This window comes from Opisthocomus hoazin, chromosome 2 (assembly GCF_030867145.1).
Source record: "Opisthocomus hoazin isolate bOpiHoa1 chromosome 2, bOpiHoa1.hap1, whole genome shotgun sequence".
NCBI lineage: Eukaryota > Metazoa > Chordata > Aves > Opisthocomiformes > Opisthocomidae > Opisthocomus > Opisthocomus hoazin.
The window spans coordinates 37545304-37570052 of NC_134415.1; the positions used below are offsets into that span (position 1 = coordinate 37545304).

Here is a 24749-nt window from a genome sequence, read left to right on the forward strand (position 1 = left end):
GTCCCCATCCAAACCTGGAAGCTTCTCCTGGCTTCCAGGTGCCCCATGGGCTAAACGTGTTCTTTTTTATATGTTATGTGATGTTGCATTGTTATTGTTCCTTCCCTGTTTAATTCCATGCTTTATGCAGTTGATCCAATGCACTGTTTCAAACATGCAGTTTATAGCCACATCACCTCCCGATGACCTTAAATGTGTCCACACAATAGATCGGCCTAAACCTGAAAGTTCAGTTGTAAGAACAATATAAACTAAGCTCTTTTTCACACTTACGTGTTTTCTCTACCTTTTCACCACCACAGACGAAGAAACAATCAACTTTGAGTCACGGGGTGCTGTCGGAAACCATATCTTAAGACAATTACCTCAAAGCTTGTTTGCAAAGCTCACTGCAGGATGCTAAAATTTCAAAATATGTGGGTAATATCCCTTTAAATCTGAGATCATATTCTAAGCATCACACCCTCTCTACACTTCGTTTTTGCTGACAACAAACTGTAAAAAATAGTGACACGTCTGAGGAGCGATCTAGTTTTATGAACTAAGGAGCAGCTTTCCCAAAGTTTAAGACAAATACAAAGCAATATTGCACAGCCTCAAACACAATTGTTTACAGTCTGACTTCAGTCTAGTACAACCTAACCGTGAATGTAAGGAATGACCAGTTTGTATCGTGAGCCCATTTCTTTGTGCCAGAAGGTCCAACATCATTTATAAAACTGGAAGTAGTTTGTTTTAAATTTTTACTTGTTATAGGAATTCTACGCAAACTTTTAAAAGGCTTCAAAAGCTTTTGGCTTTACTTTCGAGGGTCAGCAACTCTTGCAAACCAACAGCAACATTTTTAAGTGATACAGGCCACTCAACCCACTATTCCCTCAAAAAGCTGTCAGACAGTAAGCATATCACGAAGTATACATTGTTATTGAACATTCCTAAAATAAGTTGTATTTACATGTTATATAAATGTATGAAGTCTTAATATAAAATAGAACACTGCACTGACTAAGGAAATCACACTCCATATGGAGTTACTTATGGAGTGCATTTGTTTATGAAATTTTACAAGAATTTATACAAATTATCTCTTCCAAATTACTTTTTTTTTTTCTTTTTATTAATCCACACAATTTTGATGACTTTACAAACAGTGGTGTACATTCTAAAGTTCAAAAACTGTTACAGCATCTTCCGGCGCACAACTGGCTTTGGAAAATGAGACAGTCTTTTTTTGTTCTTCCGTAGAGTCTTTGCCGTGTCTGCAGCTTCTTTTCGTTTGCTTTTTGTTCCATCCACTGGACTTCCAAAAGGAGAGATGAGTTTTATTTCCACGGGTGGAGGTGACCAAGAACCTTGTTTTCTTGTGGTTCTGTAAAGAAAGGGAAATATCAAACTGATTTTTTAGAACCAACAGTATTTAGCAGGGAACAACAAAACCCCCATGGCATAACAAAATCAATGCCAAAGAATTATTTATGGGCTTCTTTGTACATATGATCAAGGCAAAAAAGGTACATAAATAAGCTTCCTTTTCCATTCCTCACCAGACTCTCCCAAGCATTCTCAGTCACAATTCCTATGAGCTTTTAGAGCCCCCTCTCCCAGCTTTCAAGAGGCAAACGCCCTGAAACCGTTCTCCAGAAGGAACCAGAAAACATGTCCGGAAACAAGAAGTTCTCTCTCCCCGTTCTCTGACCCCCTCCTGCTTTCTATGGCGATCTAAAGACCATAGGAGTGTGGTTTCATCAGGCGGAATAAGACAAAACAAGGGCACACCATCCTTGAAAAAAGCAGTACCCTCTTGCCCTTTTCTGTCTCCTCCCTCTTCTGTTTCCATCAGAAAACTAAACCACTAAGTGGGGAAACAGGTGCCTACCAGACCAGCAAGCTCGACAGGCTCATAAAGTCGGAGCAGCACTGCACAGCCAAGTGAGGAAGAGGAAGTTAGGTGGCTAACAGCTGAATCACTACCGCAACAAAGGAATGCACAGAAGTGTTCAAAAAGAATTTCGTACTTGCTAGCTTTCTTCATTTCTGATTTTGCAGTTCTACCTCGCTTCAATTTTTGCTTTCCCACAGACTCCGTAGATTTGGAATCCTCTTCCTCTTCGGTTGGAAGCTCCTATGGTAAGGAAACAAAGGCGTCACTCATCCACAAGTTCTGACATTTCTACAAAATACAACGGAACCTTTCTTACATGAAGAAGTCATGCCAAAGTTCAGTTGGGAACCGTTAAGTGGGGAAACAGGTGCCTAGAGCGGGAAGCTGAACTAGCAATTTGGAACAATTTGGAACAATTTGGAACAATCACAGCTCCTAACAACACCCACGTAAACAACCGCCAAGGTCACTGGTGGGTTTTACAAATGTGGTCCTGCAGGCACGTGATGCTACAGAAGGTCTAACACAACCTTTCGTTGAACAAATTCAAGTCTGCCATTCTGACTTGCAAATCCAACTCCCCATAGGAAGAGGCTTGGCAAACTTCAAAAGAAAATAAACGTAAACCCAACCACAGTCTATAGAGCCTTTACATGAACTCTACAGATTCATACAAAAATCACTAACTACAGCCCAGCTTACCCCAGCAGTCCATTTTGCGTTTGTGTTCTCTTCCGTGAGCAATACTTTAGGTTTCGTAGCTGGTACAGGTGGAGTAACTGTTTGTCCTGGAGATGTACAGGGACTTGCTGGGGCTGTGGTGTGAAGGCTGGATTTCAGAATAGACTTTGCTGTTAAGCCAGGAAAACCAGAAGCAGACACAGCCAAAACTTGAGCTCTCTATGAAAAGAAAGAAATATATGTCACTTAAAACTGATTACAGCTTCAAAACTGAAGACTCCCCTTGTCAAATGTATTAGCTTCAGCTACAAACTGAGTTTGCACCAGCAGAGAGGACAAAGATCAGCCTCTGCACAGCTCTTTTTGCAAAGGTACCAAGATCTTAAAAAAAACACGCTTTTTGTCTTTCATTTGGCTGTTTGGGTTTCTTTTTAGTTAAATGCCGACACCACATGTTCTTTTTTCAAATTAATTTCTGGATGAATGAAGAAGATGGCACCTTGTCTGCAGTGTGATCTCCCCTCCCAGTAATTTCTGCAATTTCTACACTGCTCTTCTAAAAGACATGCAACTTCCAAGGTCACCCTGGACACAGCGACTGAAAACACTGCCACCCAAAATGGCAATCAGCAAAGCAACAGCGACAGCTAACTTTTTCACTCCTTAATCAATCCTCACACTCGACTAAGTTGCGTGACACTGCTGTAAAGATACCGACACGTCTTCGACTAGAAGCGTGCCAGTCTTCTTCCCTCAGCTCAAAACAGATTTCACAGTATTGAAAGGGTTGCAAAGGAGGATAAGGAATCTAACTTCATGATATGGACCATATTTAAGAAGAAGAAAACGGTGATAATGCAGAGAGATCACAACTGTTTTGTTCAGGTAGGCAAAGGCAAGAAGATCAGCACCGAGAAGATAGGTCACATGACATTTCCTCGCATGACAGGAGTTGGATGCCAGTGAATGGAAATACAGTTTAACTCTAGCACCTAACAACTAAAGTTACTGCCCAAAGCCATCACTGAATTTGGCAGAGACAAAAAAACCTCACTCAGTTGTCATTCACTGAACTGGATTAAGGCCCTGAAGCATATCTACTCTGGCTTGCAGGTGTGCAAGGCAGACTATACAGAGCCACTGCGCACTTGCAGAATGAGCTGCTGCAGCTACACATCGCGCCTTGAAGTATCCAAGTATACTGAAAAGTCCTATTTTATTTGGCTCCATGCTGTAAAAACAAGCGTATTTCACAAAGCTATAGCACAACGTGCATCCTGCCATTAACTCAGAACTAAACTTCCCCTCTTTAAGACTCTTCCCGAACTACTGCTTCCAAAAAGACTGTCTACAAAATAACCGCAGGCAGGTTGAAAATATTCCACAACTGGAATCCAACAGGGTTGGTGTTACATACTTTGGGGGTTTCATCTGAAACCAGGTTTACAGGCTACGGGCTTTTGGTTTGGTTGGCTGTTACTGTTTTTCCAAAACACAAACCTTAACCACAAGAGGAGTCTCTAGTAACTTCAGCCCTGATGCTCTTGCGAACTTCTTTTGCGAGATGGAACTGTGCATGTGAAAGCACTATGAAAGTTGATTTTTCCTTTGGTTTAATCAATGTCCCGTCAAAGGAATTAAAGCAAAACCGCAAATCATAATCGACAGCTGAAGGTGTCATAGCAGTAATACCAAAAAAAGCTTCTAATTTTTTCGCACCAGTGGCACTGATTTCGTTCAATAATTTTCTAGATTACAGCTTTGTACTGCAATCTATGTCTAACTAAACTGTCGCATACTTACTTCACAATCATTGTGATCTAGAAGCCAAAAACCTTGAACAAGCTTTACAAGACCCCGTGGTATAGCAAAGGCCGTTGCGAAGGAGTCGACTGAAGTTTCTGTTTTACTCGGAAAGAAATGCATGATATCCAGCAGGAAGTAAATTGTCTGACATCACGTACCTAATTAAGGCTAATAAATCTGTAAGACCAAAAATTTATCACATTACATTCAGAATAACAGAACGAAAGAAGAACATAAGAGTGATAGAAAGCACAGAACACCAATGGATTAGTCTTGCCATTTGAAGCTATTACAGAATCACAGAATGGTTGAGGTTGGAAGGGACCTCTGTGGGTCATCTAGTCCAACCCTCCTGCCAAAGCAGGGTCACCTACAGCAGGCTGCACAGGACCGTGTCCAGGCGGGTCTTGAATATCTCCAGAGAAGGAGACTCCACAACCTCCCTGGGCAGCCTCTTCCAGTGCTCTGTCACCCTCAGAGGGAAGAAGTTCTTCCTCATGTTCAGACGGAACTTCCTGTGCTTCAGTTTGTGCCCATTGCCCCTTGTCCTGTCGCTGGGCACCACTGAAAAGAGCTTGGCCCCATCTTCCTGACACCCACCCTTCACATATTTCTAAGTATATATTAGGTCCCCCCGCAGCCTTCTCTTCTTCAGGCTGAACAAGCCCAGCTGCCTCAGCCTCTCCTCATAGGAGAGATGCTCCAGTCCCCTTACCATCCTTGTAGCCCTCTGTTGGACTCTTTCCAGTAGCTCCTCATCTTTCTTGAAGTGGGGAGCCCAGAAGTGGACAGAGTAGTCTAGATGAGGCCTCACTAGGGCAGTGTAGAGGGGAAGGAGAACCCCCCTCGACCTACTGGCCACACTCCTCTTGATGCACCCCAGGATGCCATTGGCCTTCTTGGCAGTCAGGGCACACTGCTGGCTCGTGGTTAACCTGTCGTCCACCTACACACCCAGGTCCCTCTCCGCAGAGCTGCTCTGCAGCAGGTCCACCCCAAGCCTGTACTGATGCATGGGGTTGTTCCTCCCCAGGTGCAGGACCCTGCATTTGCCTTTGTTGAACCTCATCAGGTTCCTCTCTGCCCAACTTTCCAGCCTGTCCAGGTCACGCTGAATGGCAGCACAGCCTTCTGGTGTATCTACCACACCTCCCAGCTTGGTGTCATCAGCAAACTTGCTGAGGGTACACTCCAACTCTTCATCCAGGTCGTTGATGAAGAAGTTAAACAAGGCTGGGCCCAGTACTGACCCCTGAGGGACACCACTAGTTACCGGCCTCCAACTAGACTCAGCGCCGCTGATGACAACCCTCTGCGTTCTGCCATTCAGCCAGTTCTCAATCCATCTCACCGACCATTCATCCAGCCCACACTTCCTGAGCTTCCCTAGGAGGATGTTATGGGAGACCGTGTCGAAAGCCTTGCTGAAGTATTGTAACCTGAAGACAGTCAGGTCCTAACCACAAAACCGCATGCTGAATCAAGACCCAGCAAGAAATACGCTGTGATTGCTGTAGGGCATTCAGAAAGGTTAACTTTCGACACTGAAATCCTTCAGTTTTAAACTCAGGCTCCCTCTTAAGTCAGTGGAGCTATCGGTTGGACCTTCAACACATTTCAACATCCAATGCTTAGTTACTCAAGCAAACAAAGTCGACAGCTGGGCTTTTTTCCTCATTTCCAGAGTATGTAAAACAAAGGAAATGATGGTGTCCCTACAACAACACTTGGCTCCGAATGAGGGAAACTGCATTTAAAGCAGTATGTGGATGCCTTCTTGGTAGTGTCATTTTCTCCCGCTGACAGCCGATTTTAGGGACACGTTCTAAGAGGACAGCTCTGGGGTACAACAGTTTTTGCCTCCCTTGCTCTCTAGGCTCCCCTCTCGGGTTAGGCAACAAACAACAAAAGCAATTCTGTGTCTTTCAGCAGCTTCAAAATTCAGTTCTGCCCAACACCTTTTCTCTTCTCTCTGCTGATTATTCTGGGTGCCTGCGCTTGTGCAAGCACTGTTAGCTGTGCTGGAAAATGGATGATTTGGGCAAAAATCCGGTACTCGTAAACCACTGTTAGAAATCCTTTTGCTCTGCAGCAGCACGGTTTAGGGCATCGTTTTAGCAAGTAGCCATTTGCTACAGATAGGGCTAAAACATCATAAAAATGCCACAGGACACAGAAATGAAACAATGTTCCTGCCTACGACTTCATTCTAAACGAAATGTTTTCTCTTGCATCGTGTTTGGAACATAAATTGAAAAACGTCATGAAACACGAATATCCTGCAGCTGTAACAACTAGAAAGGATACAATTGCATGTTTGTGGCTTTCTTCAATGCTTTCTAGCAAATAGAGATCCAGCAGTGCCTGAAATGGAAAATTGTAAGTGTTTCAAAAACTCCTGTCTTGCCATACTCCTTGGCTTTTGGGTGGGTGGTGGTGGTGTTGCTGCTTTCCGTGAACACAGCACTCACATGTAAACTGGCAGGTGGATATTTCCCAGTTCCTCCTTCGTCTCTCCGCCACCACTTCTCAACTCGCTCTCCTAACTGGGAAACCATTCCATCAATCATCAAGCAGTGAGAATCCCATTTTCCTCTGGAAGAAAAGGTAGCAAGGATTTGGACAGAGGAAAACACAAATTCCAACCTCCCAGTGTAACCTATTATCGTCTAACCCAAGGCATATCACCCATATGCTAGTAAGCTTGTCCAGGAAAGAACATTTACAGTAGGATTTGCAGTGGAAGTGCTCAGGAGTTTTCCTGCAAGCCTTACCTTGACAAACGCTCAAGTTTCTGTCGATGCCCGGTATAGTAGCTCCGAATTTGAGGGTAATTGTAAAAAGGTCTAGACAAATGCATATCATCATCTACAGGCAATAAAGCAAAAGCAAGTTAAAGAAGTACTAGCACATTTTTGAACTAGAATTTCTCACTAAGAAGACAGAAGAGTAGGCAAGCTAAGCATCAAGCAGCACAGGCAAGCCTCCAGCTCCCAAAGAAGCCAGTCTTGTTTCTGCCGTCGCTACCAGACATACAAGACACAAGACTCAACTCCTTCTTGTCTCAAGTGCCCTTTCAAGTACAGTTGATGTAGCATTCAGAACGTGAACTGTAAGCTCACGTTCACCATAAAAAAAAAACAATTCACAAAGGGAATTGTTGCTTGAACATGTCCTGTGAGCATTTGTAAGACAATTACGGCTGGCAATAGAATTTCTAACCCATGCAAACTAAGAACTATTTCCAAGGCATATTTTTTCCTCAAGCGATAAAGAAGAAGTTCCAAACCTGCACGTCATATTTTTACAGTAAAAACAAGCATTCCCAGATCTGTTGTTTAACAGTAATTTGTTTAAAATCCCAAGCATTTCAAGCTGTGGGCACAAGCAGCTCCTCGAAGCTGGAGGCTTATTGCTCTTCCTAAAAACACCCAGGACATGAACTACTTGCATTATTCTACATTCTTTCTATGTATTTGAAAAAACAGTCCAATCTCAACTTCGCCAACAGAGTGTCAGCATGCACTGTCACTGAACCAACATGGCTTGTTAGTCACAAAACATTTACAAAAGCATGGCCAAGCATGTGTTCACAAACACCGCTTCCTGGATAGTCTCCTCCTTACAAAGGTGTTACAGCTTATGCTTACCTAAACCTTCTGGAAGGAGACCGGATCGACAGAACCAGACGACCACTTGTGCGTACAAAGAAACGAGGCCAGTTACCACCTGCTTATTTGTCAAGTCTGTAAAATCTGAAAAAAGGCATAGGATGACTTTTCTTACGCAACTTCTTTCGTTTTCACAAAACTCCCTTCATCATACTAAATGGAAAGTATAAACAGAACACCGTAGAAATCTTTGTCTTTGCATTGTTCACTCTGTATCACTTTCTTCTCTGAAGGAAAAAACCACCATCACCGCCAAAACAAATAGAAACCCCTACAAAGAACCAGTCGCTTAAGGTTAAAACAGAAAAAAATACAGCCTGAACTATTAAATACACTCGTCAGGAAGACATTTCTTTCTCACGTAGCAGAGATTTTTGCTGAAGCCAAGGGATTGTCTTTCTTTCCCCTCAACAGGACAAGCACAATTGATACCAGAAAAAGCTAGGGAAACTCAGGTCACTTACTGTACCAGTTACTCATTTACGCTTCCTCTATATTTTTCACTCATTTGCAAGACAATATTTGCAGGCAATTATAAAAGTGCTAGTATGAAATAGAAGGAATATCTTTCAGCATGACCTCGTTCAGCTGCTGTCATTTCAACCAAGTTGCCTCCTTAGCTTCTCGCTGAATGCAGCCTCCCCCACCCACCTGCGTGAACTCCACGACAAACTATCTCCCTGAACTCAGTGCCCAGTAAGTGTGGTCCCAACTTCTCACATTGAAAACCCTTCTCCAAGCTAAATTTGACTGCCTTCCAATCACTGCACACAAGAAAAGCTCAGGTTGCCACAACTACAACCCAAGCATAATTCCAAATCTTGATAAAGCATACCAAAGATTCAGTCAGACTATCACAAACCTTTTTCCGTAAGCTCTTGTGCTTCTGTTGGAAAACACTTGAAGACTGTGCTAAGGTTGCTCAAAAGCAACTGGCAGTGCTGGAGAGACTGCAATGTCTGTGGGTCAATGAAGCTGCAAGAGCCATCAAACAGCGGAACACCTTTTCAAGAAGAAATATGAAATCATTAGCCTGCAGGCCCATCTCAGAGTTTCAAAGTACGCTTCAAGAAGCACGTGCAATGACATCAGCCAGCGCATTCCTGAATAAGCTCAATCAGAAAGAATGAGTTTGTGTTTGCGGAATGACTCCACTGCTACTCACATATTTGGTCAAATTCATATTTTGTAGAGATCACTTTCTTCCATGTCCACTCAAGCACAAATCGTAAATTAGCAGCAGAATGTGGCTGCTCTTTAAGAAAAAAGAGAACAAAAAAGAAATGAATCAAAGATTTCACACTAAAAAAAGCGTAACATATAAACGCCACAAGAAGTATTACCTTCCGATGTCCAGTGCTTAATGGGTCCAGTCAGAAGTGCTGAAGAACCTGCCTGGACAGCAGCTGACAAGACTGCTTCCAACTGCTCCTCCTAAACAGAGCAGACAAAGTGAGATGAGACTCTTCTAGATGCTTTCAATACCTGAACTTGCAACAGCAGACGTTTGCTTCTAACTGCATACTCATTCAGACATCACAAAGTCAGTAAGTATACAGGCAAGTAATGCCACATGCTTTTGCTTTATTCTAGCCACAGGCTGGACTGCTGGTTGGTCTGAGCAATACAGCACCTTTTCCTCTGACATTTCAAATTCCCAAAAGCTCGTTCTCATCTTTATTTGCATGCCTCTGCATGATAGTCTTCAGTTACCGAGTCACCTCTGGAAACTGCAGCATGCTGCTGGTTACCTGAGCTGTTAGGCCTTGCATTCTTCACTGTAAAGAAAGAAAAAAACACAAAAATGGACTCACAGCAACCATAAAGGTTTTTGACATTGACAGAACTTTCATCAGGGGGCAGTCAATAACCTCCTACACAGCTTTTCCTTAAAAGATGGCACTCCGACAGACGCAGGTGCGAAGAAGAGTCTCCGCGCAGAGCACACCCGCAGCCTTCCTGGCAGAGGGAGACCGGAGGTCACGAAGCGTTGCCGCGGGACACCAGCCCCACCAATCACAAGGCAGAGAGAGCCTCCCAGAATGCTGCAGGGCATCTGGCCCAGCCCCCCTGCTCAAGCAGGGGCACCTGGAGCGCGCTGCCCAGGACCATGTCCAGGCGGCTTGTGACTGTCTCCTTCCGAAACAGACTTTTACAAACAGCAAGCTGACAAGCGGAACTGCAAAAAACATTTGCAGCACGGGCAACACGCCCAGCTGTTTGCTGACTCTCTCCGACCCACTGAGGTATTCTCTCCACCACACAAGCTAAACAATGCCACACCAGCAAAGCCTTGGCACCATTAGTTCTCTAAAACTGTATCCAACAGCTTTCTAGGTGGAAGACATGGAATTAACAGAAGCCTGGCTCAGTTCGTTTCACCGTCTCAAAAAAGCAGGCCCCAGGCAAATCAATGCAGGAGAACCAGTTGACGCAGCAAGTGAATGAGGAGCACAACAGGACACCGTGTTGTGTGCCCGAACGCGTGTGACAGCTGCCAGCCGAGGCCGATACGATCATCCACGCTGATGGACTGAAGAGGGCACCTGAACGACCACGTTTAGCCATACACCCCAAATGGCGTTCAGCATTCCCGGCAGAATTAAGCCCAAAATTGCCCAGAATCTGTCCAAACGTGGCCAGGAAGCAGATATCGGACCCGAAAGGCTGGCACCACGCTTCTTGCTGCTGGCAGAAGCTCCAGACCTGGCGTCACGGTTTATGCAGGAAGAAATCCAGCACTTCTGTTTAGTCAGCAGCTTTGCTGCGTGATGCATGCTTCACACAAAACCGAAGAGAAGCCCTCAACACGCCCTGCATTCCTGTACAGCTCTGCTCTCCCCATTAAACCCAGTCCTCATCCCGCAATCGCCGCTCCATGCAGACAGCGAATTTCCTGCCTCCTCCATTGGGCGGTTGCCCATGTTGAAGCAAAGAAATGGTTCGTGAAGAGCAACGGGGAGGGGAGCAGCGTACGGCCTTTCAGCGAAGGTGTGCCTTGACTGATTTATTGCTATGTATCAGGTCACCGTCAGACCCCTGCTTTCCCAGAGCAGCTCGTCGTGCGCTCCTTGGCTCTTGCACACCACAGCCTCCTGCTCAAATGCTTCTGCCTGGCTAAATCAGTCACTTTGACATTGGTTGCTTTCAGAAACATGCCCAGAGGTACAAGCAGTGTTAATTTTTTCAAAACAGAGAACAAGGAACACAGCTGGACCAAGTTCGAGGGTGTTTCTCTCATGACTGGTTTTAAAGGGAACATCTTTGGTTCTCCCTGTCCAAGACTTTGAAACAACCCAGTCTGAGCTGCTTTGACACGGCTCGGTGCATTCACTGGCATCTTTTCTTTCAGTCAGAAGTTCTCATAACTACAAAAGGAAACCAAGAAACGATCATGTCGTTAGAAGCAGAGACAGAACATGCTGTTAGCTGAACTGATGAGAGACTGGATATGACGCTGTGGACCCTTAACCAAGGGGTACGTTCTTGCCACTTTACCCAAGCTCATAAGCCCTGGAGGGTCTCGTCGGTGCATTGCTGGCAGAGAAGTGTGTGAGTAACGAATCTGAAAGATGGCAAGAAGAGGAAAACATCAGACACAGAAGACCAGAGGTTTCGGTATGTGGCCATGATGCCTGTTACCGGGAAACTCTCCCGAGCCACAGCACCGTGCTGGTGCTCCCACTCCTTCCAGGCTTCCTCCAGCCGGGACTCCCCCGTTGCCTGCGTTCTCTGGATTCGCCGCTTGTTCTCAGCTAGCAAAACACACCCCTTTTCTGCACAGAGAGACAGTTTTAACCAGGGTATCTATGTGTGAAATAGCAAACCCCGTCCAAGACAAGGACCGGCAGCGAGGAGCCACGCAGCAGGAGGTGGTCTGGCCTCTTGCAGAGCAAGCCCTTCCTATCCGACCCTCCTAGGGACCGTGTGGCACGTGGGGATAGAAACCCACACAGCTCGCAAGCAGCCCAGAGGTTTGTTGCTGCTGTCAGCATCCTGAACTGGAAATGAAATCTGCAATCTTCCTTGTCCTCCTCTGACCAGAAGGCGATCAATAAAACACTGTGCCCAGAGGGTGCACAGGAACCGACCTGGGTGAATCCTTTCTGTGCAGGCATTTGCAAGCACTTGCCAATTGCAAATGCTTCCACCTCTTTCTTCAGCCCTGATGTTTGTCCACTCCTGCCTTGTTCTAATATACCTTATGTTGAAAGTTGAGGTATTTTCCACTCCTGCCTGCAATATCCTGACTTGCACTTGGTTTGGGCTCTTACCTTGAGCAAACCACCAGCACTTGATAAGGGAACTGAGTTTGAGCAACTGGATGTGCCCATGCCGGTGCTGCAAATGAGTAGAGGGACTGTTTCCCAAAGGCGGAGTTGGGGTTTTTTTCCAACTTTTTAAAAGCAATATGTCTGGGGAAGAAAAAAGAAACCTTTGAAAAAGCTCCCAAGTCACTGGCTATGAACTACTGCTCCCACACCAACAGGCAGAAACACAGCAGCGCTGTTAGGCCGCCTTAACGAAGCAGAGCATGAGCTGGCCAGCAGGCAGTAAGGGCAGAGCATCCACCCCTGGGGAATGCCCACCCGGGACAAGGCTCCTGGTGCTCTTGGTTCCCACGTGCCTCATCTCAGGGCCAGATGGAGTCCAAATCCAGACAGGGGTGGGGTGGCACAACAAGGTGTGTGCTCCTGCACGTGTGTCAGGGCTGAGCAGCCTTAACGCACGTCTCCTCTCTCCCTCCCAAGTGTTCTCAAGTTGGCACACTGGCGGTGATATTGTGTAAAACGCCTCGCACAAGAGATGCTACAGGAGAAACGGAAATCCTAGGTTCAGGTGCGTATCGCCGTACCCAAACAGACTCCCTACAAGCTTTACTGCAGAGATTGTCCAAAGGGTTCTCTGCCACCCACTTGCTAACAAATTCACCTGTGCAGCTACCTCAGCTACGTTCCCACCATACTTCTTCAGTCTTACAGATCACCAAAAATGCCTCCTGACAGTGTTCTGGGAAGTCAAAGTCTACTTGCTAGTTGTAGCTATATTCCTGCTGAAATATGTACGTGTTTCGTCGGCTATTGGCCGCCCTGTGCTCGTGAGTCCCGCCAGTCTGGACCACACTTTGTTATTTTCAGCCTTTGGTTCCCGTAAAATCTTCTCACTGGGACTTGCATTTCCCACTGCTTTGTCGCTGATCTTTTGTTGTCTGGAAACACACAAAAGGCAAAAAAGAAGCTGTTACCCAGACATTCCCAGTGAACAGTGAGATTTCCTGTCAAATGTGACTTTTTCTTCCTCTTCTTTTCTTCTTTTCCCTGTTTGGAAATAGCCCATGTACCTCTGGAACTTCACAAGCACCTAAGTCTCACATCCACTTTGCTCCCTGGTCAGAAGCATCTGATGCCCTCTCTTGTAGCGCTACCAGCAGTCAGAGCCTGGTTTGCTTTTGCCCCTGCCAGCCCAGGAAAATCCTGCTCTTCTCCAGCTGACCCTAACTTGCAGCAACGCAGCCATAGCTGTGGGGCCTCTGGTACAGGGGATGACGTGGGATGGGCTCCCTTCAAACCAGACCTCATCCACTCTAAGCGTGGCTACACCAGGCAGGCAGACAAATCCCCTGCAGAGACAACTCCAGCTGCCCCCGCACGGAGCTGGCTCAGGCGTGGGGAGTTTGTTGGTCTGCGTTCATCGGCACAGGAAAGCAGTTCAGCTCTTGGTCCTGGAAACCTTCAATCTGCTGCTCCTGACACCTGCTAGCAGCCAGGCTGCTGCGCCTACAAGGTCACGGAGGCGTGATGCACTTTGGGGTAACAGACGTGGAAGGGCCTGATCTCTTTCTATGGGAGCTGGGATAAGAAGCACCTAGTGCTGCAGTCCCAGCAAAAGCCGGACTGAAAGGACTGCAAGGAGATTGGTTATCAGTCCTGAGCCCCAGCAAGGGCAGTCGCAGAGCAAAGGGGAGGAGAGAGAGAACCTTCTCCTGCAGAAGGACCCAACGGACTGGGAAAGTGGCCGGGAAGCAAGCTGCTCCTGGGCAGGAAGGAATGGCTCTGTGGGGCACTGTCGCTGGTGTCGGGCATAGGGAAGCAGCGATGACCAATGCCTGGCAGCAGGGATCATCTGTGTGTTCTACGTCGGAACCACGTTTGGCCTGTGGCACCCCAAACTACAGCTTAGTTTCAGGGTGCTGCACTACTGGGGGAGAAAGGGAAGGAAACAAGCGGAATGAAGTCACACACGTGGGAGAGACCCAGAAACCTCAGGAAAAGTAGTTCCCTCCCTCACACAATTTAGCTGGAAAAATAGATACTGTTTGTTCATAAGAATAAATAACAAGCTCTTAACATGCCCCCCCTTGATTACTGACAGATTCTGTCTTTCTTCACCCTAAGCTGTCAATCACTTTGGACTGGTATCTTCTGTCATCTTGCCCAGCACCTGGCTGCAATTTGCACCAAGACCAGGGAGGGAAAAATGACAAAATTGTACCTTTCAGCACATCGTAAGGTTGACGAAATCTCTTTGTAACGGATGCCTGCTGGACTCACGGCCGCCACCAGTAACCGTATGAAAAGTATTAACTTGACATTAGAATCTGAAGGAGGTTTTTTAAAACACTTTGAAACACCACCAAATTTCAGATGAGCACTGACATGGGAAAACAGACCATTAAGTCCTTAAACATAAAAGGAGAATTCTACTCTCAGCTACAAATTTACTCTTTTTAACTTTTTTGAAAGGAACAAGAAAGGAAGCGCCAGCGGCCGTGGGGAGCTGAGCTCGTGTGTGCCGCAGAGATGGGCCACGCACAGCCGGGCCAGCCGGAGCCTGCTCCTCCCCAGCCAGGCCCGGCCCAGGGCTGTCCTCTGGAAGCTGCTCTGCAGACACCTCTCCACCTCTGTCGACAGGGGACTGCAGCGAAAACCGTCGTGCTGGCGTCGGTCGGTCAAGGGGAGAAACGGGGGGAGCGGCGAGAGGAGCAGGGCCCCTTCTCCAGCGCAGAGCCGCCAGCAGCCGTCTCCCCCGGCATGGCGGCTCCCAGGCGGCTGGGCCAGGCGCCAGCAGCACCCCACGCTCACCCAGCACCCCTCCGCCGGGCCGGGGGCACACACGGCCAGGACAGCCGGCTGCGGGCCCTCTGCGGCACCCTCTGCGGCCAGGATGTCTGCGCAGCTGCCCCACGGTGGCGCTCCCTCAGGCGGTGGCAGGGAGCTCTTGAGGATCAGCTTTCATTTCTCATCGCTGTCCTTTGTGTATAATGTACGTGCATGTTAGCAATACGTTGTCATTTTAGCTTGAAAAGCAGCCCAGCCTGTGCAGCTTAAGCATTTAAACCCGGACTTGTCTTCTCAGTTTGTCTTTTCACCCCCTCTTTTGAGGTCAAGGAGAAAAAATGTACCTAGCATTTCCCGAACTGTAAAGGAACTGGTAAGTGAAAGCTCTAGTTGTCGCATGTTCTTGAATTTTGCTCGGTACTGCTTTTTGAAACCATACTTTGCAATGCCTTGCCTTTTTACTAAAAAGAGAGCTCTAAATTAATCAGCTAAAGAATTTATTTCCTTTCATGAAAACTAGCTATAAAGGTAAGTTTTGTATCTGTGTTAGTCAAGAATTAAGAAATATGGCTTTGCCTTTCACAAAAGGCACAGTGGCTTTCTTTCAACTTACTTGGTGCGGTGATAATGCAGAGAGATCACAACTGTTTTGTTCAGGTAGGCAAAGGCAAGAAGATCAGCACCGAGAAGATAGGTCACATGACATTTCCTCGCATGACAGGAGCTGGATGCCAGTGAATGGAAATACAGTTTAACACTAGCACCTAACAACTAAAGTTACTGCCCAAAGCCATCACTGAATTTGGCAGAGACAAAAAAACCTCACTCAGTTGTCATTCACTGAACTGGATTAAGGCCCTGAAGCATATCTACTCTGGCTTGCAGGTGTGCAAGGCAGACTATACAGAGCCACTGCGCACTTGCAGAATGAGCTGCTGCAGCTACACATCGCGCCTTGAAGTATCCAAGTATATTGAAAAGTCCTATTTTAATTTATTTGGCTCCATGCTGTAAAAACAAGTGTATTTCACGATGTGCATCCTGCCATTAACTCAGAACTAAACTTCACCTCTTTAAGACTCTTCCTGAACTGCTGCTTCCAAAAAGACTGTCTACAAAATAACCGCAGGCAGATTGAAAATACTCCACATCTGGAATCCAACAGGGTTGGTGTTACATACTTTGGGGGTTTCATTTGAAACCAGGTTTACAGGCTACGGGCTTTTGGTTTGGTTGGCTGTTACTGTTTTTCCAAAACACAAACCTTAACCACAAGAGGAGTCTCTAGTAACTTCAGCCCTGATGCTCTTGCGAACTTCTTTTGCGAGATGGAACTGTGCATACTGGATTTCAATGGGCTGGATGCCATGAAGGAAGTAGCAGCTCTGCATGGTGACTGCCAGCTGTCACCCTGTGCTGCAGAGCGTGAAGTGACAGGATGAGACACCAAATCCAGCAGCCTGTTAAGATACATAATTTAACATAGGAACATCAATAAAAAATGAAAAAAAATAATGCTGTGTTTCAAGAAATCCGTGGTGATACATAGCAAAAATAACCTCAATGAAGAAGACAGCCAAGTGAACCCCCACTGATGGCGTTATGTACCAGGCCCATGAACAAGTTATGTGCCTTTTCTGTTAGTTAATGATTTCTTTACATTTCATACTTAATAATTTCCGCATGGGAAAGACATGGACCTGTTGGAGCAGGGCCAGAGGAGGGGCACAAAATTGATCTCAGGGGGCTGGAACGCCTCTCCTAGGAGCAAAGGCTGAGAGAGTTGGGGCTGTTCAGCCTGGAGAAGAGAAGGCTGCAGGCAGACCTTACAGCAGCCTTCCCGTACCTGACAGAGGCCTACAAGAAAGCTGCAGAGGGACTGCTTACAAGGGCCTGTAGTGACAGGACAAGGGGTGATGGCTTTAAACCAAAAGGGGGAGGATTTCCATTAGATGTAAGAAAGAATTTCTTTACGATCAGGGTGGTGAGGCACTGGCAAAGGTTGCCCAGAGAAGCTGGGGATGCCCCCTCCATGGCAGCGTTCAAGGCCAGGCTGGATGGGCTTTGAGCAACCCGCTCTAGCGCAGGGTGTTCCTGCCCATGGTGCAGCGGCTGGAACCAGAGGATCTCGAAGGTCCCTTCCAACCCAAACCATTCTGTGATTTCCTAAAGCACTGCCTCTGAGGCAAGAGCAATCCAATTACAAGTTGCTCAAGTGATGTCATTCTCACGTCAGAAGAAAATGCATCTACATTTCAATGCTGGGACCTCTTCAAACCCTCCACTTAGCTGTGAAAAGAAATCGAGCAAAGGAGGCAGGAGACCTGCATGGTTAAACAAGGAGCTTCTAGCGGAGATCAGGCAGAAGAGAAAGGTCCATGGAATGTGGAAAGAGGGGCAGGCCACTTGGGAAGAGTACAGAAACGTGGTGAGAGCACGCAGTGATGCGACGAGGAAGGCCAAGGCTCACCTGGAATTGAAACTGGCAAGGGATGTCAAAAACAACAAGAAGGGCTTCTTCAACTACATCAGCAGCAAAAGGAAGGCTAGGGACAACGTGGGGCCGCTGCTGAATGAGGCGGGTGTCCTGGTGACGGAGGATGCGGAGAAGGCAGAGCTACTGAATGCCTTCTTTGCTTCAGTCTTCAGGGCTAAGACTGGCCCTCAGGAACCCCAGGCCCCGGAGGTAAGAGAAGAAGCCTACAAAGAGGACGACTTTCCCTTGGTCGAGGAGGACTGTGTGAGGGATCGCTTAAGTGATTTGGATGTCCACAAATCCATGGGCCCCGATGGAATGCACCCATGAGTGCTGAGGGAGCTGGCGGATGTCATTGCTGAGCCACTCTCCATCATCTTTGAGAGGTCCTGGAGGACAGGAGAGGTGCCCGAGGACTGGAGAAAGGCCAATGTCACTCCAATCTTCAAAAAGGGCAAGAAGGAGGACCCAGGGAACTACAGGCCGGTCAGCCTCACCTCCATCCCGGGAAAGGTGATGGAGCAGCTTATCCTGGAGGCCATCATCAAGCAAGTGGAAGAAAAGAAGGTTATCAGGAGTAGTCAGCATGGATTCACCAAGGGGAAATCATGCCTGACCAATCTGATAGCTTTCTACGATGACATGACTGGCTGGGTAGACAAAGGGAGAGCCGTGGATGTTGTCTACCTTGACTTCAGCAAGGCTTTCGACACAGTCTCCCATGATATCCTCCTAGGGAAGCTGAGGAAGTGTGGGCTGGATGAGTGGTCGGTGAAGTGGATAGAGAACTGGCTGAATGGCAGAACGCAGAGGGTTGTCATCAGCGGCGCTGAGTCTAGTTGGAGGCTGGTGACAAGTGGTCCCCCCCAGGGGTCAGTACTGGGCCCAGTCTTGTTTAACTTCTTCATCAACGACCTGGATGAAGAGTTAGAATGTACCCTCAGCAAGTTTGCTGATGACACCAAGCTGGGAGGTGTGGTAGATACACCAGAAGGCTGTGCTGCTATTCAGCGTGACCTGGATAGGCTGGAAAGCTGGGCAGAGAGGAACCTGATGAGGTTCAACAAAGGCAAATGCAGGGTCCTGCACCTGGGGAGGAACAACCTCATGCACCAGTACAGGCTTGGGATGGACCTGCTGGAGGCCAGCTCTGCGGAGAGGGACCTGGGTGTCCTGGTGGACGACAGGTTAACCATGAGCCAGCAGTGTGCCCTGGCTGCCAAGAAAGCCAATGGAATCCTGGGGTGCATCAAGAAGAGTGTGGCCAGCAGGACGAGGGAGGTTCTCTTTCCCTTCTACACTGCCCTGGTGAGGCCTCATCTGGAGTACTGTGTCCAGTTCTAGGCTCCCCAGTTCAAGAAAGATGAAGAGCTACTGGAGAGAGTCCAGCGGAGGGCTACGAGGATGGTGAGGGGACTGGAGCATCTCCCCTACGAGGAGAGGTTGAGGGAACTGGGCTTGTTCAGCCTGAAGAAGAGAAGGCTGCGAGGGGACCTTATAAATGCCTACAAATATCTGAAGGGTGGGTGTCAGGAGGATGGGGCCAAGCTCTTTTCAGTGGTGCCCAGTGACAGGACAAGAGGCAATGGGCACAAACTGAAGCACAGGAAGTTCCGTCTGAACATGAGGAAGAACTTCTTCCCTCTGAGGGTGACGGAGTACTGGAACAGGCTGCCCAGGGAGGTTGTGGAGTCTTCTTCTCTGGAGATATTCAAGACCCGCCTGGACAAGGTCCTGTGCAGCCTGCTGTAGGTGACCCTGCTTCGCCAGGAGGGTTGGACTAGATGACCCACAGAGGTCCCTTCCAACCCCTACTATTCTGTGTCCCTAAATTGACCTTCTCTTGAACAGGTACAAAACCATATGCAAAGAGCAGACTTTGCAAACACAAAAAGTACACACAGACACACAAATATATATGTCCACACAGTAGCAAGACCTCTCTGAAATATACATTCTGTACATCTACTCTACCTGGAACTTTTTTGTGAAAATTTTGTAACTGGTGTCCCAACAATGCATCGCATAACTCTGCATCAGGGAGAGGATGTGTTCTGGTGGCTGGTTCTGTAGCTCTGGGACTAGAATTAAAAGGAAAATGTAACTCACTTTCATTCCCCTGAAGTCCCGACATAGCAGAAGTCAGGTATCTTTCACCATACACCTCTATGAAAATCATCAAACATCTACGATCCTTTTTTCTGCTCTTTAAACTTCTGCCTGTTTCTAACTGCAAAAGGGCAGAAACAATGCAAAAACTGGGCAGGAAGTGGTGTAAGATCACTATTTGATCACACAGTCCAGGCTGTCAAAATTCATACACCAATAGCTTGAGGGTAATCATAGGTTTAGTTGCAGCTAGCTGAAACCTGGTAAACACTTTCCCCACAATGTAAATACATGTATTTGCGTAAATAAGGTTATTATAGCAGAAAAAGTCTCTCTTGACACATATTACTTATGATGTATAGATTCTTAAATGCTATATATTCTATGTGTAAAACAGACAAACAAAGCTTTATTCAGGTGCACCTTCCCTCCAAGACACTAACATAATTCAAACGGATTTCTCTTTCTCTCTCTCTTTCTCTCTCCCTCCAAACACATACCTCAAGATTGAACTTTGTTAAAAGGCGGCTTACCTATCATATGGTGGGAAACTGGTCTTCTGCTCATTTGCTACCTGTACTTTTCTGATTTTGGACAACACACTGCTGATCAAAGTTGCTCTTGTATGCACACGTCCTGCATTAGCTTGGTTTGTTATGGTTGATAATGGCTTTGGTCATACGACTAAAGCAAGAGGGAAAATATATCAGCCTGGAGTCATCAAAGTGATGGTTAGTTGCCCATCATAGTCCCCCTCTAAAAATTACCTTCTCTTAAGACTGATGAAGGCAAATGATAAGGCTTGGCTCTCTCTACAGTCAGCTTCCTTTGAACACTGCGAAGGATCTTGCCGTACTGGTCTAATAGAGACTGTCTGGCAACTGCTCCCTCTCTCAAGCAAGGATCACGATCATTCTGATGAAGCAAACGTGTAAATCAGAAAGTGAACTAATTCCAAGAAGATTAAGTGGCAAAATGAAGCGACAAATTCAGTGACACTGCTGTTTACAAACTTTAAAAAAAAAAAAAGGTAAAGCAAGTCACAGTCTGTAACGCCTTTACATGAATTTTACAAATTCATACAAAAATCACTGACTGCAGCCCAGCTTACCCCAACAGTCCGTTTTGCATTCGAGTTCTCTTCCACGAAAGATAGTTTAGGTTCCTTTACTCATACAGGGGGAGTAACTGATTTGGAGATGCACAGGGACTTGCTGGGCGTGCGGTGCGAAGGCTGGATTTCAGAATAGGCTTCGGTGTAAAGCCAGGAAAGGCAGAAGCAGATGTGGCCAAAACTTGAGCTCTCTATGAAAAGAAATATGAAAGACGTGTTTGTATAAAATGTGCCCTTTCTCTTTTGGACATCCCATTGACACAAACTCCTAAATACTTACATAAGTGGAAATCTGAATTGTATATGAGTGTCTCCTCACCCAGAAATATTATACAGCTTCTCCTCACTGGCTGTATAGCAGTGTTGGGAAACATAATTTCAGCAACAATACAGACATTAGCATTGGAAAAACATTTATCATACAAATAGTTGGTTTAAGAATGAAAACTTTTACCTGGGAACCAACTTTGTGTATTAGTGTCTGTAGAGTATCTCAGTGAAAACGTATGTTCAGTGCTGAGCAGCTGTTAAGAAAGCTATGAGGCTGCCGGTGTACATCAAACAGAAGAATAATACAGACATTGAAATGACCATGTATCACAGTGTTTGTGACGTTATTCTTTTTTATGGCATTTGCCATTTGGTAGTTATGATTGTGGCACCCTGTCGCGTTAAAGGGGGGTAAGGGGAGTCTGATAAGTGGCAAAAGGAGAGCCCTCCCCTTGAGTCACGAGGTTCAGAGAAGACTCCTTGCGTTCTAAACTCTCTCTCAGAGGAGAGTCTAGGTGCTGCTGGATCAACTCCTAGTCCCAGACTTGGTCAACGGTTTATGTCTAAAGGGTTAAGCGTGTAGCCACTTCTCAGATTCAACTTGACTGCCAGAGCCCTTCCAAGGACTTTCACTGAAACAGTTTTGCAAAGTTGACACAACAGGTAATTTATTCAAGCGACAGGTATCACAGATTCGAAACTGCCGTTGATAAATGCACTGTCACCAAAAGTTGAGCTCAAAGTAGTACTTTAGCGCTTTAGTTAACAATGTGTTCCCGGGGATACGTCTGACAAAGTCAGAGGCGCGACTCTTACCAAAAAGGCGTCCCTTCTTGCGGGGGGCGAAGAGAGGTTCAGGCCTGTCGACCCGTCCATCAGGTGAAGTTCTCGCTTGGCTCCTGCTCCCAAAGAGAGTTTTCAAGTGCCAATTTTTATATGTTTGGAAATCTTTTTGCGAGGTGAGACTAAGTCAATTATTGTGTATCGATTGGCTCTTGGCATGGAATGTCGTGTCAGTCAGAAGCGGGACTCAGCAGTGTGACACGCCTTCGGAGCGGGCATCTTGGTATGTGCATCCGGGGCCATCTGTGCTTTACCCGAAGCAATCTCTGGAGCAATCTTTGGCTGCGCAGCCTCCACGGCACCCCACGGATCACTTGGTTTACAGTGATGGGCTATCACCTCTTACTTTTGTCTGATAAGATAAGCACCAGTTAATTACTCCCTTTGTTAGCTCTTTGGCTCTTGCCGCCTCAGTCGAGAGATGCCTCAGTCCAAGTTTATGAGTTTCTCTTTCATCTTGCATTTGACAAGTCCAGCAAGGCCATCGATTACACACCCCTCTACCCCACCATTTCCAGCAATGCAGAAAGACTTGCTCCTCCACATTTCCTGTAAGCCTCCTCAAGCTACAACACACATGCTAAACCCACTACAATTCAACATACGCAAGTTTATAATGGAGCACAGTGAATCGGTAGCGTTTTCAAACTTCCAGTTTGGCATACCTTCACCTTTTGCTAGTTGGGATGTCAAAAAATAACGACCATGGAAAATGAGTCCTCTGCGCTGTGCTTTATTATGCTCTCATTGACCTTCAGCCTGAAGGACCTAAAGGGGATATTTCACTCTGAGACACCATTTCTGATCAAGCAAACACATTCTTCAGAAATGTTAACGTGTAGGAAACGGTATAACTTGAGACAGAACAGCGCTGTCTCATTGTAATCGATGGCCCCCCGATCCTTTTGATCCCAGTGTAACCAAGGTGATGGAATCAGTTGACCACAAACATGGACAGTGCTGCTATGTTCCTGGTACAACCTGACCCACCTGGCCATTAGGACGGAGGGTCTATTCTCTAAGTAACCACTAATGCTAACCATAGTAAGTAATTGTGTTTTTATCAAGAGAAATGGAGTGGGACAGAGCTGCAGCAGGCATGCGAGGAATCCACTAACACAGCAACTCCCTACAACATACCATAAAGGATGGAGCGGAGTGGAGACTCCGTGGCCATGCTCCGTGATGATAAAGCGGGAAGAAATGGTCCTCTAGAACTGATAAGCAGCTCATCTGGCCCCCTGAGCCAACAGGTTTCCGAAACCTTGCCAAAGTGCTATCCTTTTGTGAACTTGGCTTGTTTTAATATCATTTTAATACCAAAACACACCTCCATCCCGAAGGCGACCCGCCTCCGAGCTGCGACCACCCCTCTTCGAGTCTGCGCTCTCGATTTTTCGTGAACTGTACCTTTAAACGTGAAGCGAGAGAAATTTACACCAATCGGCAGAGAGAATAATATTGAATATGCATAAATAAAATAAATATGTATATTTTTGATTTAAATAAACTGCATGGAAAGGGTATGAGGTATGTACGTTCGGTGGAATTATTTCCCGTGCATCCAGCACTGCAATAAGGAATGCCTGCCTTACAACACTACATTGGTGTTATGAGGTTTTATTCCTGGATTTTCAGTGACACCAGGGAAGCAGACATCGAGGATGGACCCGATTTATACCCACCATTAGCTCTGGTAAAGTTTATGGCAGCCACCACCGCCACAGCAGATGAAATTTTAGAGGCGCAACGAGAGAAATCAATATCGTACATGTCACTTATTAACACCCCCCCCCCCCCCCCCCCTTGGCTCCTGCATCGCCTCTGACTCGCACGGGACCACTGAAGCTTGTCGGAGAGCCGAACGTATCGTTAGATAAATGCAGGATTGCTGCGCTCTGCAAAGGAGATGTTTCGATCCATCAAGCTATGCCTGTAGCACATAAGCCTGGCCAAGCCCCAGAGTACGCTGACTTCCCACACGCGCTTATCAAGGAAGTTCGGAAATCCGTACGAGAATACGGTCTCCAGGCTTCGTTTACTACGAACCTTATACAGGCGCAGCAGACCGTTACGGAACCGGACTTGTCTCGACATCGCCGTCTGACCGCGGCCACCGCTCCCCGACGGGGCCGCCCTGCCTCTGGAGAGGCGGCCGCGCCGAGCTGCGGACGGCCGGGGCCGCGGCGCGCAGAGGCGGGGGGGCGGCCTCCCCCATGAGACGCCGGACCGCACGCGCGCGCCCGGGCGCGCTGCGCATGCGCCTGGGCCGCTAGGCGGGGGGGCTGCGCGCGCTTCTGGCGCGCGGCGTCCGCTCCCTCCTGCGTGCCCGCAGGACGCCTCGCATCGAGGGAGAAGGGCGCCATCTGCTGGGCGTCGCCGGGCTCGTGGCGGGCCGTTCCTGGCTGACTCGGGTTATCTGACGCCGCCCGGGTCCCGTTTTTTCCCTTTTCCTTGCTCTCTTCTTTGCCTCCTTCCCCCCGTTCTCTCTCTGTTCTCCCCCTGCCCCACCTTCTGCTCACGGTTTGTTGGAATAAAGCTTGCAGGGTGGTGCGGCACCTGGCCTCCTTTGTGTCTCTGTCTCGTCCCCCGGGATCGTATCGGAACCTCCCCGGCGCTGCATGGGGACAGCAGGCTGTAGGAGAATCTTACGTCATTGCCCCTTCTGGCTGGCGATCAGTCCTTAGAATGGCTCTGTCAGCTGCACGATTTACCATCTGGGCATCAGAAATGTTACGGTTTGGCCGTGGCCGGCAACAACAGGGCCGCTCTGCCGCCCCTGCCCCCGCTGGGGTGGGGAGGAGAAGGGAGAGGAACGGGCCAAAACTCGAGCGTGGGG

At 47.3% G+C, this 24749-nt stretch overlaps 1 protein-coding gene across 11 annotated transcripts; it reads right to left on the reverse strand.

Moving 5' to 3' along the window:
* Window positions 1–622: 622 nt before the first annotated feature.
* LOC142360487 (protein ELYS-like) lies at window positions 623–24113 on the reverse strand. 11 transcript variants are annotated; one of them, XM_075413200.1, is made up of 20 exons: window positions 23960–24113; window positions 23241–23320; window positions 22576–22678; window positions 21884–21966; window positions 20795–20988; window positions 20451–20598; window positions 20217–20367; window positions 19549–19655; window positions 16363–16558; window positions 9384–9474; window positions 9206–9295; window positions 8903–9043; window positions 8020–8124; window positions 7144–7237; window positions 6841–6964; window positions 6677–6733; window positions 4367–4513; window positions 2585–2782; window positions 2016–2122; window positions 623–1369 (listed from the first exon to the last, which is right to left on the reverse strand). In XM_075413200.1, the coding sequence occupies exons 8-20, from the start codon at window positions 19599–19601 to the stop codon at window positions 1180–1182; spliced, it is 1593 nt and encodes a 530-aa protein (XP_075269315.1). In that variant the 5' UTR covers window positions 19602–19655; window positions 20217–20367; window positions 20451–20598; window positions 20795–20988; window positions 21884–21966; window positions 22576–22678; window positions 23241–23320; window positions 23960–24113; the 3' UTR covers window positions 623–1179. The 11 variants fall into 11 exon arrangements, with proteins under 11 accessions (XP_075269315.1, XP_075269314.1, XP_075269316.1 ...); XM_075413199.1 differs by having other exon boundaries at window positions 21884–22262; XM_075413201.1 differs by lacking the exon at window positions 22576–22678 and having other exon boundaries at window positions 21884–22262.
* Window positions 24114–24749: the final 636 nt, after the last annotated feature.

Coding starts and splice junctions, on each gene's coding strand:
- LOC142360487 (XM_075413201.1), bottom strand. CDS start 19,601: ATGCGATGCATTGTTGGGACACCAGTTACAAAATTTTCACAAAAAAGT. Junction 9,296..9,383: donor TAAGCACTGGACATCGGAAG/GTAATACTTCTT, acceptor TTTTTCTTAAAG/AGCAGCCACATTCTGCTGCT. Junction 9,044..9,205: donor ATATGAATTTGACCAAATAT/GTGAGTAGCAGT, acceptor CTTCTTGAAAAG/GTGTTCCGCTGTTTGATGGC.